General features: G+C 37.9%; 1 protein-coding gene across 2 annotated transcripts in view; it reads right to left on the bottom strand.

The window, feature by feature from the left end:
* ankrd6b (ankyrin repeat domain 6b) overlaps positions 1-10,039 on the bottom strand; it is a 37,164-nt gene extending 27,125 nt beyond the window's left edge. The window contains exons 1-2 of one of the 2 annotated variants that reach the window (XM_028040217.1): positions 9,847-10,039; positions 3,540-3,865 (exon numbers count right to left, since the gene is read on the bottom strand). In XM_028040217.1, the coding sequence (XP_027896018.1) occupies positions 3,540-3,665 (126 nt within the window). In that variant the 5' untranslated portion in view covers positions 3,666-3,865; positions 9,847-10,039. The remainder of the gene's footprint in view (positions 1-3,539; positions 3,866-9,846) is intronic. The other variant, XM_028040219.1, reaches the window with a different exon arrangement.
* Between the last annotated feature and the right edge of the window lie 7,205 nt (positions 10,040-17,244).

Below are 17,244 nucleotides of genomic sequence, written 5' to 3'. Positions count from 1 at the left end.
TTTTTGTCATAGTTATGATTTTCTGAACTTCTGTCAAACATCAAAACTCCTACCTGCTCCTTGGACCTCATCCCTTCCGCTCTCATAAAATGCTGTCTCCCAACCATCTCCTCCCTCATCACAAAGATTATTAACTCCTCCCTCACCTCTGCTTCTGTCCCACAGTCTCTCAAACCAGCTACCATCACCTACTTTCTGAAGAAACCTGGTCTTGACACTGATAATCTTGCAAACTTCTGACCCATCTTCAACCTCCCCTTCCTGTCCAAAATCCTTGAGCGTGCCGTAGCTGCCCATCTTAAACCCATCTCAACTCTAACAGTCTGCACTATCTTTCTCTGGGTTCGGACCCAAACACAGAACGGTCTCCTTAAGTGATCTCCTCCTCTCTTTAGACTACAGCCACTGCAATATCCTCTCAGGGAGTGAGAAAAAAAAACAGTTTTTACAGCAAGATAATAGTTCCAACTAGGCCTGTCACGACAACAAACTTTACTGGATGATAAAATGTCCCAGAACTTATTGCGATAAACAATAATATTGTTGTTTTGAGACCATTTTCAATTAAGATAATAGCAATAATGACAATAAACTTTAAATTCTAGTGAACATTTAAACATTTGAACTGGAAGACATTTGAAATATCCTTAGGTATAGTTGAGACCAAAGCACCAGATTGAAGACCAAGATCAATCAGTTTTTGGTAAAAAGAGAGAGAAAAGCGAAAAACGATAAATCAAGCAAATAAAAATTATTGAGTTTTGTTTTTTTCATTTACCATGCGATTAATTCATTACTGTTTCTTGTGACAGGCCTAGTTGCGACAAAATAGTTTAATTTAGAATATTTTCTTAAACAATTTCTATATTTAGCACAGTCTAGCACTCTTTATTCTAACTGGATGAAGATAAACAGTCTTGCCAGATACCACTATGTGGGCAACTGTTCAAACTTCAAACAACTCCTTTCAGGTGATTACTATGAATCTGTAATTATTATGACTACACACAATTTAATTACACATCTTCCCACACAAAAAAGGCTTGTGTGTGGGATTAAACACCAGACACCTTGCCAGGTTGAGGTCTGCTGTGTTTGGGTGCGGCACAGATCCACATTCATCAGCCTGCAGATTGGGTTACACTGGACCTCGCTGGAACGAAGCCGCTGACAGAGCTACAGCAGGCCTCAGGCCAGCACCAGGCCTCCGCCTCGGGCCTCTGCTTCAGGCTGGCCTGTTGGATTCTCTCATCCACACAGCACACACATCATTTAAGTGATGTGGATCACTTAAATGATCTACATCATAGTTGGATGATGTGCTATCTGCCAACATAACTTGCTGGCACATAACCTGTCAGCAAATTATGTGTTCCTGGATGGAAATGCTTTGAGACCATCAAATCTGAAAAAGAGCTAGTTTCCATAATCAATAAGCGTAGTGTGACAGGTTTTTGTAGGACCTTCTCCAGAATGTTTTTCTTGGTGTACCAGGATGTTAGAGGCCTTTTTGGGGCCATGTTTTCTGTCTATTAGCAACTTGTCAAGTCTGCAAGTCCTCTCTTTTAAATACACACTCATTCATAGAATTACACGAACTCATTTTAAGGAAAACCATAGTTGGTTTTCCTCAACTGAGTGATTCCAAAACTGCTTGGTCTACTTCATCTGAGATATAAATTACCTTAAAAAATGCCTATGCAGTAAATCTACAATCCCAGCATATTCAGCTGTTTTATGTCATTATATGTGATTTTGTTTCTGCTATATGACATAACAAGTGAATTCACTTCAGACTCTCAAGATGGCTCATTGGATCTTTTCCACCATACAGATCCCAGTGCCTAACTGGGGGCTAAATATTTGTTGTTTTCTTTCAGTCTAAACCTGTTCACCATAGCAACCACCTAATATCTATCCCAGCATTCTTTTTTCCTGGACAGAGCAATGTTTACGAAACTCTGCCCTCTTTAGCCTGGATTAAGCTCTTGTAATGGCTTTCTATCAAAACGCCTAAATACAGCTGGTCAAAATACATCCATCAGAGCAAAGCAACAAATCTAACATTGCTGTAGTCCTTATGTATGATCACATGAATACACATCAACATGGTCTGAAACAGTGATTTCAACAGTCTCTCCGCTCTCGTTTCAGATGGCTGGTTTTATTCCAATAGGACTAACATGAAACAGTTCCCTCATACTACAAAATATAAAAATAACACCATAAATGTCCATTTGGGAAACCTTATATTTTATCATTAATAAAATCTAACAAGCAAACATGTGACAGTTTAACCCTTTTCTTTTGAGCTTACTATGTGATACTTAATGCTAGACAGAAAAAGCTTAAATAGACATTTGAAAGAGAATCATCATGTTGCCAATGAAGCGGCGTCAGACTTACATAGCGCTTTTCAGGACCTTCAAAAACGTTTCACATGAAATCAGTCATTCCTATTCACACACACATTCACATCTAATCACTTCTCATCTATCTGACCTAAAGCGTCTTCAGTTCTGTCTTTGGAAACATCATGGTGTTCCTGATGGGACACCATGATGGCCATAATCAAGGAATGGAGCAAGGCATTGTGGGACACACAGAGGGTTAGTGGTATTCAGTTATTTTAAATGTATTTTTGATATGTAGAAAATGAGACCAGTCACAGTACAACTTTCCTTCCACTAAAATATCTGGAACATTTTTCTTGTTAAGACAGTGAATACATTCAAGTTCTTTATACACTGAGTCCCCAACTTGTGAACATTTTGGGGAAAGAAGTCGTGAAACTCCCCAGCTAACCCTTCAGTGTCGGCTCTGTGGCTCAGTGAGAGGCAGCAATATCAGTGGAGAGAAACTCCCTGATGCCCAACCAGCCTGCACCTGAAACCAGGACCTCTCCACTGCTAGTTAGGTGAATTTGTGCAACACATTTAAGCTTAAGTACTGTTAATGAAACTACTTCCTGTTGACATAAACAGGTTCATCTGTTGGTGCTTTTTTAGTGGGTTCTACGCAGTTGAAAACTGCAGTTGTATCAGAAAACTGTCTCCCACAACAACTTACACATCAATATTGGTTTGTTCAGCTGCATTGTGTGGGAATTTGTTAAAGCTGGTATAGTTCAGCTCAGAATCGACTGGTTCAGAGGAGAGGTTGATAACCAAAGTCGTTGATTGAACTATTAATCATTCACAATCAGTTTGAATGTAAATGTAGGATGCAAAGTGCCCTTGCAAATTATACATGATGTTCTTGAGATCACTAGCAACACAAATCAAATTATAAATAGAAATGGAAAGACTTGAAGAAGGACTGAAAACAAAGCCATCAAAATGTAAGAAACATGTTTTAGTAACTACTCAAATCTGACAAACATGTTTGGACTCGTTGATCTGAGCTGTTGAACAGATCTGCCTGACCAACCAGATGATACTCTGTTTTCACTGGTAATGAGGCAAAGAGTAAAGAAAATGAAAACAAACAACACCTGTGCATTACGTATTCTCGAAGCTCAGTCTCAATGAAAATCTCACCTTGGTGACGGCTACTTTTGCACCTTTGTTGATAAGCTGAACCACATTGTCAGCTTGTCCCTTGTGTGAAGCTATGAGGAGGCGCTCGGAAAGTGCGAGGACCTCAGCTGCATCCTGCTGGCTCATGAAGCAGGGCGAGTGATACGGCTGTCTTTGAACATAGAGTTCCAGATGATGAGAAATGTTGAGAAGGTGAAGCTGCTTGGTAATCTAGTTAATACACAGGGATACAGCATGGCCTGGTGGGGGGCTGCCAGTGTCACTGAATTCCTGTTGCTAGAAGTTGCCCACTCGGCCAGGACGGCACGCCATCATACACCTACAGTCTGGGAAACACAGATAAAGAAAAATACACAAAAATCAGTGTGTGCTCTGCTCACATCAGCTTCGACAGGAAAACAGAGGGGGCCGACACGTTTGCTATTCAGTTAGTAAAACCCATCTGCAGTCCTTCTGGGATCATGTGAGACAGACCAAAAAATCATAAAGAGTAACAAAAAGGAGGCAGATTTGGTCAGACCAGAACTAGAGCATCTCATACAGTGATAAAAACACCAAATCATATTGAAATGTAGACATTTTTAACAATAAAAAGAAGAGTTTGAAGATTTTCTAAAATCTCAAACTTGATATTTCTAGTATTTGAAGTTACCAAGTTTGAGAATTTAGAACATTTCTAAAGTCTGATTGGGTCTTTGAGATTTATACACAAGGGCAATGAGCCCCTACCAGGTTAACTCTTTTGGGACGAAGCTTCAAATCTCCGCCAGGATATATTTGCTTATTTTAATTCTAAAAAGTTCTTTAAATGTCCTGTGAATAAATATTTTTGCCAATTTCTCCATAACAACTGGAACTTTCAGCATCTAGTAGTTATTTACAATTTACAGTCTATGAAAAGTGTTTCATTCAAGGATTCAAGGATTTTTTTATTGTCATACCACCTTGCTTGTTTGTAGTATGAAATTCAGACTCAGAAATGCAGGTGTGTGTATTTCACCCTGTTATGTTCCTAACCTATGTGTGTGTGTTTGTGTAACCTAACCCTAGTTTGTGTAAGCCTACATAATTTAAATTTGTGAATTTAAATTTATGTATGTCTATGTGACTTTTATTTAAACCAAAATTGGACAAACAGAAAGGAAGAACAGAGCAGGGCATATCTAACAAAATTTAGAGTTGTAGAAGAAACATGAGAGGGGAAGAAAGAAAGAAAACAAAGACACGTGTTCATGGGGGGCAACAAGACAAAACGAAATGACACAAATATAAATTAGTAAAATGAAGGGAAAGTATAAAAGGAAGACAAACAGCATTCGATTGACATTACATACTGTTATTACATACTCTTTATGTGTGTATGGTTTCATTCTTACTGTATCAAACTGCTTATAAAGTCTTACCAACTATTTGATCTTAACATCCCATTAGTTGTTGACATTAGTAAAGTGCAGCCAAGTTGAAACCAACACAACACTGCAGCTCCAGCAAAAAAAAGACGAAGCGCATTCAGCCCAATAATCGTCAAGTTAATTTTAGAAGAATGAAGCAATAAAGAAGAAGAAAACAAAAAATTTTAACCATCATTTCTGAGAAGGGAAATTACAAATGCAATTAGGAAATATTGGTCATCTGTAGATCATATAGTCGTAATGGAAAACGAGAAACAGTGCGCTGCCTTCTGATAACTATATTTTGGGCCTCTGTCTTCCAGACACCTTACAAAGTCATGCACACAAGATTATAAGTCAGAAACAGGAGCAGAGGGACAGTGTACATTTCCATACAATTCCCAGAGATTAGTCTGTAATGATAATCCCCCAAATATCAGCATATACATTTTATTTCAGAAAGCCGGGAAGTGACTGGCATTCAGCAGCAGGACTGAACCACACTCTCATGGCCCTGCAGGGCGAAATCCAGACAAAATGGATTATCTTTAAGAAACTTTCTGATGAATGCAAAAAAATAAAGAGTCCACTGTGAACCCATTCTTGTAATGTTTATTTGCAATGTGTTGTGATTTTATACATAATCCATCATGTTTGCTTTATGGATTATATCCCAAATGGATAGAGAGAAAAGGGATCTAATGATATGAATCTATAAAATCTAAAACATAGCAAATAATTGTGTCTGTCATGTCAGTTCACTTTGTATCTGTGTGGCTTTGATGTTTGGGTCAGACTGATATATGAGTAGGACTGTCACAATAACAAATTTTGCTGGACGATAAATTGTCCCAGAGCTTATTGCGATAAACGATGGTATTGTTTATTTGAGAACATTTTTAAGTAATATGATAGTAATAATGGCATAAAAATGCAAGAACACATCCTCAAAGATAAATAAACTTTAAATTCTAATGAACATTTAAACACTGGCACTAGAAGACATTTGGAATATCCAAAATAAATATAGAAAACAACAGAAACAACAATTAAAATGAATTATGAAGTCTCTGTAAACAAAACTGTCCTTCAAAAAAATGGCTTGTTGAGGCTAATGCACCAGATTGAAGACTTAAAGATGATAATCATAATCTATGTGTTTCAGCTGGTCTTAACATGTTCTAACTCTTCTGTAGTTCACCTACAAACTCCAGTCAACACACCGAACAAAAAAGGACACAAATAAAGAGTCTTTAAATCTCAGTTTCTCTAAATTCATCTACAAACAACAGAGTCTGGTGAGATTTAAAACATCACCTTTTCCTAAATATTCAAAATAAACAAAACAAACTGAGAATCAAATGAAGGCTCTAACAGGACCCTGTTCCTTTGCTGTCAGAGGTCAATTGTTTGTACGAAATAAGTTTCTTTGCACCATGGTTACCATGGTTGAATGACACCCGCATGCCAGCTAAAAACTGAATACAATTAAGTAAGGCAGCAAATTCTCTGGCTGACAGCATTCCACACAATTCTGCAGAGAATCCCTTCAGTCATACTTGCCTCACAAAGCAGGCGCAGCAGGGTCAGAGAGGCTCCTTACTTTGCAGCTAGGCAACAGGCTTTTGTGCAAACTTTCTGGAAGTCTGATCTCAGTTCAAAATAAGAAAGCCCTCCCTGTTCACATGGCTCAGGGAGGAGGCCTTGGTGAATACTTATTAACCTGTTCTCCCAAGAGCAATAACGATCTTTGCAATTACAGAAAACAAATCTTTGGAAGAACCAAGTTATTAAGCATTTTCTCATATGAGCTGGACTAACACAACAATGTCCTTCTTGCTTTTTTATCACCCTTTGCTAAGAGGTCAACCTGGGGTCAACAGCTTGGCTCCTCACGTTCATTGGAATGCACACAGCTCATGAGTGATGTGTATCCCGAGTAGTTTTCTCATCACTCGTTGAACATGCCTTGCAGGTATCAGCTACTTCTGGAGATCTCAAATATGTCAGCCCCTGGGGTCGCAAAACTACAACCATCTTCAGTTTTGAGCTTAAATTGTTACTGTAGTGTGGTATTTTAAAAGTCTGCATTTAATTTACCGAGAATGTTGTTTTGGTCTCACGATCCTGAAAAAATCCATCTTGAAAGACATGCAGAATGCTGTTTATATATTGAGTTCAAATCAAAAGACAGGTAGGAATTTGTAGAATGAAAAAAGTCCAGATGGTTTAACAGGTGTTGAGAAACCGTAAATGACGATGATTGGGTCAATCATACCTGGCAATGACTTCAATTGATGCTCAATTCACATCTAAAAGCCACGGCCTTCTGGAGTCTATTTGGATGCATAGCTGAAACTAGGAGTGGAGTCTTTGTGATGTGTTTCTTTCATAATTTCATAATTATAATTTTCAGTCATTGTTTACGTTCAAATTTACCACCTTTTGCCAAATTTACTTCTTCTGGTGCAGAATGATGATGCATGTCAGTGATGTAAAAGTCGGCAGAAATGCAATGCCACTGTTGGATACATGTCTGATTCAGTACCACATACGGAAATAAAAGACCATAAAAAAGATCAGAAATTAATTTTTAACGTTTTTCTGCACTGTTCAGACCCAGTTAGCAAATCATCAGTATCAAAGATTAATTCTAAAGAAAAAAAACACCCTGTCGCTCTTGGGAAAGTCAAGATTGGCTTTTATTTTCTGAGGAGAACATGTTTCTATCGCTGTATTTTTAGTGAAAGAAAAAGGAAGGCAAGGGGCCCATGCCACAACCCTCACTTCCCTCTAAAGAGGTGTGAATATTTCATTTGCATTTAAAACATCTTGCTTATTTACAAAACCTATTTTGGCTCATTTCCAATGGCAAACAGGATAAATCAACCAACAAAGCTTTAGTCTACATTTTGAAATAATTTCCATTACATTTTAGATTCACTTTTACTGCAATGCTTGTATTTAGCTCTCTTTTACAATGATCTTTGACAATGACGTGTTTTAAACCTAAACTGGCCAGTCGGAGTCCTATATCGCCCTCCCCTCATCCACACTGATATAATGAGGCTAATGCTCTGAACTCTGAGGGATCAGGTGTTCACTTATGATTCCTACAAACATGGAAGCTGCTCATCCTGTCTCTTCTCCAGCTGGGAGAGCGAAGTGTCAGCTGTGGAGCAGAGCATCCGACAAAGATGCCCCTCACCACCCATCCACTTGAGTGAACATTATGCGTGGAGTTTACTGGTTATAGCTAAGCATAAATAGTTAAGCAGACCTGAGATGAGAGAGAGATGAAAGCCCCTTTTAATGTCAAAAAGTATTAAAAAGAAGCTTTATGTCCAGCTTTTACAGCAGAAAACAAGAAATAGACTTAGAATTAATGTAAAATGTTTATGTATGAAAGATCATTTTAAAAACAGAGTAAGGCCATCCTTATATAACAGTCTGACCTCCTTATAAACCTAACAATCACCTCAAGTGTCTGGTTTCATAAATGTGTAACTGGGCCTTTGCCTGCCCACTATGATGCCATTATACACTTGGTAACTTCTGCCACTGTCAGCTCTGGTCTGTGCTAATCAGCTCCCCAGGGTCACACGCAGATGGACAGATGGACGTATCACTGCTGCTTCACTGCATTAAATTATTTCATTTCATACAGCCATGAAATGATATACACTAAGTGGTTAGCCATTTAAACATTCAGGGACATAACGGAGTCATTTTTCTTCCTAAAAGCTTCTCATATGATCATTTGGGCCACAAAATAATCTGTTGTGTTTTTTTCATATTATCTACTTGACAATAAACAAAAGATGAAAGACTTTTATTGAATTGGAAAACAATTGAGTCTTCTTAAAGTAAAGAAATATAAGATAAAACTACAATTTTAAAATGCTACACTAAAACATAAAATCATTCTACCTTCATCATCCATACCATCATATTGGTTTGCTCCGATATGTGGCTAATGGCTTCCTGGCTGCTTTTTGTAAGCATCCCGGATTGTGGTTCAGCTTGTTATCATCCAACATTAAATGCAGCAGAGCAGTGAAAACTCTAACATATGCATCAGGTTAACAAACACGGGAAATTATTTAAAAGTTAAAAAAATGATCATCCATGTGTAGCCTGAACCTTCATGCACTCTGCTGTTCCCAGATCATTTCTTCCATAAAACCAAAATCCTCTTTCTCTGCCTTCTGGGTGGAAGTTTATGTTTAACTTGCAGTTTATTACTAGAACACACAATCAGCATTGTATAACCTCATAACTATGCATCTCATCATCTGGTGTCCTGACTGAGCCCGTATTATCTGAATATTAAGGATAAACCTCAGGCAAAATTCTGACTTGCAGAGAAGTTTTCAGTTAATCCCGCTGTACCTTATCCAGGTGCTTCACTATTCGGAGCCTGTAGTCTAGTTAATGTCCAGCACGGCCGTGATTGAGGGGTTTTGTGATTCTGCATAATAACTCATCTGCCTCATAACATTATCTTGTGAGGTAATTCCCCGGAGGTCAGAATTCTGAGAACGTAATGTGAGCAGAGATCGGATCTAAACAAGACAACTTCAAGTCTCTTCCTTCAGCCCGACAGGCTGCAGTTTGTTTCACTTTTCCCTGAACTGAAGCAGGAGAAGGGAAGCAGCTAACCAGCCACAGCTACACTCTGTTATCTACATGGTCACTAAAGCTGCGGGCTTCACAACTTTACGTGGCGATACAACAGAAACAAAACCCGAAAAGCATATTAGAAAATGTTACGTTCAATCTCACGGAAACACTTCGCTTCTACTTTTGCCCCACTAGCGTCGCTAATGTAATTTTTAACAAAGGTGAATCACGGAGCTCCTGTTCAGTCCAGCACTGCGAAAACACGCAAAACACGAGTTAATCAGCAAACTCACCTCAGAACGAACAGACAGTGTCGAGGTTCGAGCCGAGCTCCAGAATAAACTCTTCCAGCTGCCGACACGAAGAGGCGACCCTACCCGAGGAGGCGACCCGCTGTCTGGAGGAAAGGAGTAAAAACCCACTCAGGTCCGTCCGCGCTTCTCCCGCCGCCCCCTCAGTGTCTGTCCCAGTCCCATGTCAACAGCCGCGGCTGCTGGGAACGAGGAAACACTTCCTCCTTTCTACCAGGCAGATTCATTTTCAAACAGTTTTTCAATAAATAAATAAATAGATATAACACGTTTTAATGTTTCTCATTCTTTTCATCTCTCCAGATAGTAAACATCTCATTGGCAAAAGGCTACAGACAAGCTTTTAATTATAAAATATTAATAAGCGTTTCAGCACGCCCAGGTGAAAAATAAATATACTAAGTATATTCAATTTTAACATACTTAAGCATACTTGAAGTCAAACTAATAAGTTCACTCAAGTGAACTTGAGTATACTTCAAGTTCACTTAGGATTAGTTAACTTAAAGTGTGACATTTTGGAACATCTAATTTTGTGCTTAGTGTATTTTAATAGTATTTAAATAGTTTTTAAGCGTACTAAGTGTACTTTCAAGTACTTTTTTGGAACGACTTAAATTACACTTAGTGAGGTTTAAGTACATTGCATTTTTTATATATTTAAAATGTATTTTAAGCATATTGGCATTACACATTTTATATATTAATAGTGTGATTACAGTATGATACAATTATACTATTTTTCTATTATAATTGCTAATGAAGTCCACTTTTTAGTTACTTAATGTCTTTTATTATTCTGCTTTGCCACTTTACATGCTTCATACACACTACAGCATTGCAAACACATCAGACTACCACAACACAGAAGGATTAATTACAAAACACTTTCCAGGTGAAACTAGTTACATTGTGCTTTCAATATCTTACCATTTTGGTAACACTTTATTTGATGGGGTGTGCATAAGATTGACATGACACTGTCATAAACATAACACCTGTCATCCAACTTTTAAAGCAACTTCTCATTGAAAGTGTCATTATTTACCGAATGACACTTTATGACACCTGTTAGTATGTTCCTAACAGGTGTTATGTCATGTTTATGACAGTATCATGTCAGTCTTATGCACACCCCATCAAATAAAGTCTTACCCACATTTTTCAACAGTACATTATACTATCACAGAATTGTACAAATTGTCAATACATTCAAAGTTTACAGATAACATGCTTATGAAAATTAGCACAATAAAACAATAGGTACACTTTAGAGGAAATGTGAAAAATATTTCACCAAGTACAGAGTATTGTTTTAATTCAATGTCACAGTATTCTAGTTTCACTCCAGACAAACTGACATTTCTCCTTCCTAAGAACAGTTAGACGACAACACAACTGGACAACAACTGATGGAAATGAAATGTGGGTCACGAAAGGAACCGAAGAGACAAAAGCTGCTAACGTGTAGCTGGTGCTAAGTTTGCTCCAAGATGCTAATTATCTTCGTTTAATTATAAACAGTTCAGTACACATATAAACAAACATACGTTGGTTTCAGAAATAATTATTTTATCAATTTTATTGTTACTTTTATGATTATTACTATAACAATCATTCAGCTTCATGTTCTAACTGCATGGAGGCTCTGTTTGTGTGACTATAATATTTTTCTTCATAAACTTAACCTGGTTTTATTTAAGCTCAGTATCCCAAAGAGACTTTGATATTGTGAGGCTGTTGTTATAACTCGTTCATCATTGTTTGTATCTTCATATTTTTGTATTTTTGCAGTCTAAACAAATGAAGATGAAAGAGGAAGCCAGGGATCAGGTGTTAGAAAACCTAAAGACTTTTCTGTCTCAGAAGAGGCTCTGGCTCCACCAGATCACCAACCAGTTCTGAGGATGAAGCTCCACATCATCTTCATGGTGGAAGTTTTTTAATTTTTTTCTTCTTTTTACTGAACAGCTGGCTACATTTTATAAACAGCAAAAACTCGTGTGTTACCAATACTAAGTGCATAATAAACATGATTTTATTTAAAAATAATTGGACAGAATTTCTTCCCCTTGTTAATCTACCATTTCTCTTTTATACATTTTATTTGTTGTTGGCTTTCAGGCCCCTGTGATGGACTGGTGACCTGTCCAGGGTGAACCCCGCCTCTCATCTGATGACTGCTGGAGATGGGCACCACCAGCCCCCCTCAGCACCCTGCAAGGATCAGTGTGTTCAGATCATGGATGGAAAGATTTTAAGATAGATTGTCTCCCTTAAGTCCACACTTAAAACAGCTTCATAGTTGAGGCCAACATCAGCTGATACTATGATATTGCTGACTAGACTATTTTTTCTACTTCTAACATAAACAGGCAAAACAGACACTCAGAAATGTTTTTCCACTCCAGGCATCCGGTCCCAATCATCATCAGTTCTGATGATATCTCATACATAGCGAGTCCACAATGTCTTAAAAACTTTAAGTCATAGTTTTTTCTTTGCCGTTTTTCTGCACTTTAAAATACAAGTACTTTCTCTGTTTAATAGCTCTATGGTTTATTTTGTAGGTTTCTGTAAAGTGCAGTGAATGGGAATGTTCTGTTGTTGATCCTCACTTGGACTAGGACGTCACCAGCATGAATTTACCAAAATTACTAACTATTATCAAGGCCCTCTCTACTTTTAATTCAGTATTATACGAGTAAAAATATTACTCGTATAACATTTTTATACAAGTAATATTTTTACTTGTATAAATATTTATACAATAATATTAAATATTATATTATTGCATAAGTATTACGAGCAGAGGCTCCTAATATTTATACAAGCCTCTGCTTCTCCTTGGCAGAGTATCTTGGGATCTTGTTCACGAATGAGGGAAGAAGGGAGCGGGAGATCAACAGGCGGATTGGCGCAGCGTCTGCTGTGAAGTGGGCGCTGTACCGGTCTGTCGTGATGAACAGAGAGCTGAGTCAAGCTCTTGATTTACCGAAGCTCTCGATTTACCAGTCAATTTACGTTGAAACCCTCATCTATGGTCATGAGCTTTGGGTCATGATCGAAAGAAGGAGATTGCTGATACAAGTGGCCGAAATTGGTTTTCTCCGTAGGGTGTCTGGGCTCTCCTTTAGAGATAGGGTGAGAAGCTCAGTCATCTGGGAGGGACTCAGAGTAGAGCCACTGCTCCTTCACATCGAGAGGAGCCAGTTGAGGTGGCATCTGGTCAGAATGCCTCCTGGACGCCTCCCTGGTGAGGTGTTCCGGGCACGTCCCACCGGGAGGAGGCCCCGGGGAAGACACAGGACACTCTGGAGGGACTATGTCTCTCCGCTGGCCTGGGAACGCCTCGGGATTCCCCCGGAGGAGCTGGAACAAGTGGCTGGGGAGAGGGAAGTCTGGGCCTCCCTTCTGAAGCTGCTACCCCGGCGACCCGACCTCGGATATAGCAGAAGAAAATGAATGGATGGATGGACGGATGGATGGATGAGTAAAAATGGCGAATTTGAATTGAACAGAATCTGATTCTTCTCTGGCTTCATGGCTTTTTGTCTTTTTATGGCGCTTTTCAAAAGATCTGAAAGTGTGCAATACTGCCACTGGTCTGGTCTGGAGTGTGAACTGGAGCTAATGCAGTTCAATAATAGATCTTACATCATACATCTGAAAATGGATTGGTAAATGATAGTTTTTTGTAAAAAAACTGAAAACAACAGCTCATATTTGGAGAGACATGAAGATACCTGCAACATTTAGTGTTAAGAACAAGTACTGTTTTTGTTGTAGAACCTCTGTTACTAAAGTGTTAATGTTTGATATTTTGAGGCATGACAGCATTACAAAACGTTCCACCATAAGGATTGTTATTTTTTTATTTTTTTGCCATTTTAACAAAAATAGTAAAAGATTATTGAGGCACCTAAAAAGGCATACTTTATTAGCCTAAAGTATACACTCAAATGTAATTTCAAACATACTGAAATTAATCATTTAAAGTAAGCGTTAAGTGAATTAAAAAAAAATCTATTTTGAACATGTATTTTAAAATATACACAAAATATCTTTGACAGATATTTTAAAGATATTTAGAATATCTTTTAAATATACACTTGAGCAAGTGTATATTTTCACTTGGGCAAATACATATTTTGTTCACTTAAAGTATACTTTTATTTAATATATTTTTTAAGTGTATTTTTGGTCCAATTATATTTAAGTGTGTTTAAAGTTATAATGTCAAAATTGGTACAAGCATACTTTTAGTATACTTTGTATATATTTAAAGGCAGTACACTTAATACTTAGTATACTTAAAATGTACTTACACAAATGTAAGTATATTTGAAATATACTAAAGTAAATATTTTTTTTCACTAGGGCGAGATATAATAACACAAGCTTTATTTTATCAGTGACTAGAAAGATGAGTCACAAAGTTTAAAATCTTTTTCAATATGATAATATTAATGCACATCAAGACAAAAATATCAGAATAAAACAAAATAAGAAGAGACATAATTTCCAGAGCATTTAAACTGCTAATTTGTTGTTGTGCAATACTGCTTGATAATAAATATTCTAATGTTGAAAATCTGTGTATTTATGGATTTAATTCAGTTCTGCTATTTCACTCATAACTACATTGTTTCTGCAGATGTGGCATCATTCAAGGGGAAACAAACGGTACATTTATTGCAGCACTCACACTGAGCTGAGGCTTTGTAGGAGGGTTCGTCCTGTAAAAGGGACGTTTTCATTCTATTGTCATACATGCTGAGCATGAGGGGCCGCTTACAGCTAACTAAAGGCATCATGTAGAGCCCATTGTCTCTACATGCTGGTTTAGGAGTGAATGCTGCACACCAATGATTCGATGCAATCTGCTGGGTTTACAAATATGGAAAGCATTTTACCCAATTTGAATAATGAACTGAACTTGACTGCATTGCTTGATAATTAGGATCAGTTTGATATATATGAATAATTGGATTGAACTTTCTTTTCTCTTTTGTTTGTTCATTTCTTTGTTTGTCTCCTTTTTTTTCTTTTCCTCCTTTCTTCCTTTTGAATGACATTCCTGTAGCCATAAGAGACACTGGCACTTTGCGACAGACACACACTGGCTTTAGAGCAAACTGGCTGGTGTAGGCTTTCAACCTGAACATCCACAAATTGCCACAAGCAACTTGCCAGCTGATGTTTCCACCCTCAGTTAAATCATAGTAACGTTGCTGAGGTGAAATGTGCCTTTCTTTCTCAGCCGGCCTTTGATGTTCAACGGTGGGTTTCTAAACAAAAGCAGAAAGAAAATATTTCTGCCTTTGAATGCTCAGATTCCAGAACAGAAATCTGACTCTATATTACAGCATACCCCTTTTCTGGAGGTAAGCCTGAGGTAATGTTCTGCTAGTTTTTTTTGTTGTTTTTTTTGCCATTGAGTGTAAGCAATGTGAACCTCTTTTGAACTGAGCTCTGATGACGACAGGAGTCAGGTCCTGCACATTTTTGATCTTGACTGGTGCTGCATTGTACTTAACAATACCCAGTCACTCTTCTTTCTATACCTTTCTCTTTCACTCACTACAGAAAGTTGTTTAAATATGTAAAGATGTAGTGTCTTTTTTTCATAATTTGATGCGACACATTTGATGGAAGTACCACAGCATAGCCAGCAGATGTCAGTAGAGTCCTGGCATTATGGTGAAAATTGAGATTAAAAACTTTATCAGTCTTTTTGAAGTTGGTCAAACTGGCAGATGTTGCTGAGTAGCTGTAGAATCTGTTGAACTTGCAGCTCAGATGATGATGAAGTTGGCAGTCAGGGGAAAGCAATTCTCAGTTTCAGAGCTGAGAAGGGAAGAATAATGGCTAAAAACAAATGACTAGAAAACCTGAAGTATATCTGTGTTATCATGATAACACAGATATACTTACAAAACAATATCCTCATGAGAATTGTAGATAAACACCAGTGCTACCACCTAAACCACCGATAGAAAATTTTGAATGAAACATAAATTGCACTTGACAAAACTGTTTTGTATAAACTGAATTCAATTGAAACAGAATATAATAATCAGCAACAAAAGTACCAAATAAATAAATATCTAACTGAAACCAGTCTGCTAGTGGGGCTCCACATTGCTTTGTTGGACTGTATGCACACATAAACTTCAGGTTTCAGAGCATTCAGACTGAGAATCAAGCACAAAATCAAAGCTATGAAGCCTCAGGAGAAATCAGAGACTAGAGCAGCAGGAGATCCTGATTTGCTCATGCTGTTCTAAGCACACTTCTTACTTTTCTGTCAGCTCACATCCTCTTCTCCCATAAACCCCTACTGATAACACAGGGAACTCTGGATTTAGTCCATAATTAACATTGTACTCTCTAAAATGAGCTCAGACTTCTTCTTCATGTGCCTCATTAGCTGTCCAATCATCAAAATGTTTTATATAAAATGTCAAAAGGTCTTTTACTATCAGCTGGTTATGAAAAAGTCTTACAAAAACAGGTCGCCTCTGTTATTCTTAACCTGAAGGTTGTTGTGTTTTCACATACTCAGGTAAATTCACTTGTACAGATTCATGTTTCTTTACATGTGGAGTTAAAGCTGTATCAATATTCACAAATACACAGAAGGACTGACATGTGCACAGAAGAAGATTCATGATTTTATTTTTGATGCAAACATAAATATATATTGAATTACAAGCTGCTTCTGGCCTGTGGGCTTCGCTGAATGTATGTGTGAATTTTGAAACTCCCCTAACATGGCTCCATCCACAAATGTATTTTTTTTAAACAAGGAATGATCAGACAGCAACCAATTGTATAACTTCCTTGTTTCAGTCAATCATATGAATGGACCAAACATTGGGGTAATTGATGGATAAGTCAATCACATTAACCCATTCCAACAGCACTGTAGCCATGTTGAAGTACAATTTAGACCTCAGATTGATTTCTGGCAGCGACAGAAGAGTGGTAAGTCAAATATTTATCTTAACATATTTAACTACTCGTCCTCTTGTTATGATTATTAATGTTAATCAATTTAACATTAATAATGGGGGCGACTGGCTCTGTCAGCATCAGTGCAGTTGCTGTGCCACATTGTGATGCAGATGCAGAGAATGCTCTCCACCGCACAGCGATAGAAGCTCCTCAGGACTGAACACCCAAGTCCAGCTTTCCACAGCTTCCTGAGGAAGTAGAGACACTGGTGGGCCTTCCTGACCAGTGGGGAAGTGTTACCACTCCAGGTGAGGTCACTGGATATATGCACACCCTGGTACCTGTAGCTGGAGATCACCTTGACAGCTCTAGACCCAATGGCATGGGGTGGCATTAGGGGGCATTGCTCAACCACAGAGC

Source organism: Xiphophorus couchianus, chromosome 15 (genome assembly GCF_001444195.1).
Source record: "Xiphophorus couchianus chromosome 15, X_couchianus-1.0, whole genome shotgun sequence".
Classification (NCBI taxonomy): domain Eukaryota; kingdom Metazoa; phylum Chordata; class Actinopteri; order Cyprinodontiformes; family Poeciliidae; genus Xiphophorus; species Xiphophorus couchianus.
Note: the sequence above shows the minus strand (reverse complement) of the source record. Positions and strands in the feature narration are given on the sequence as shown.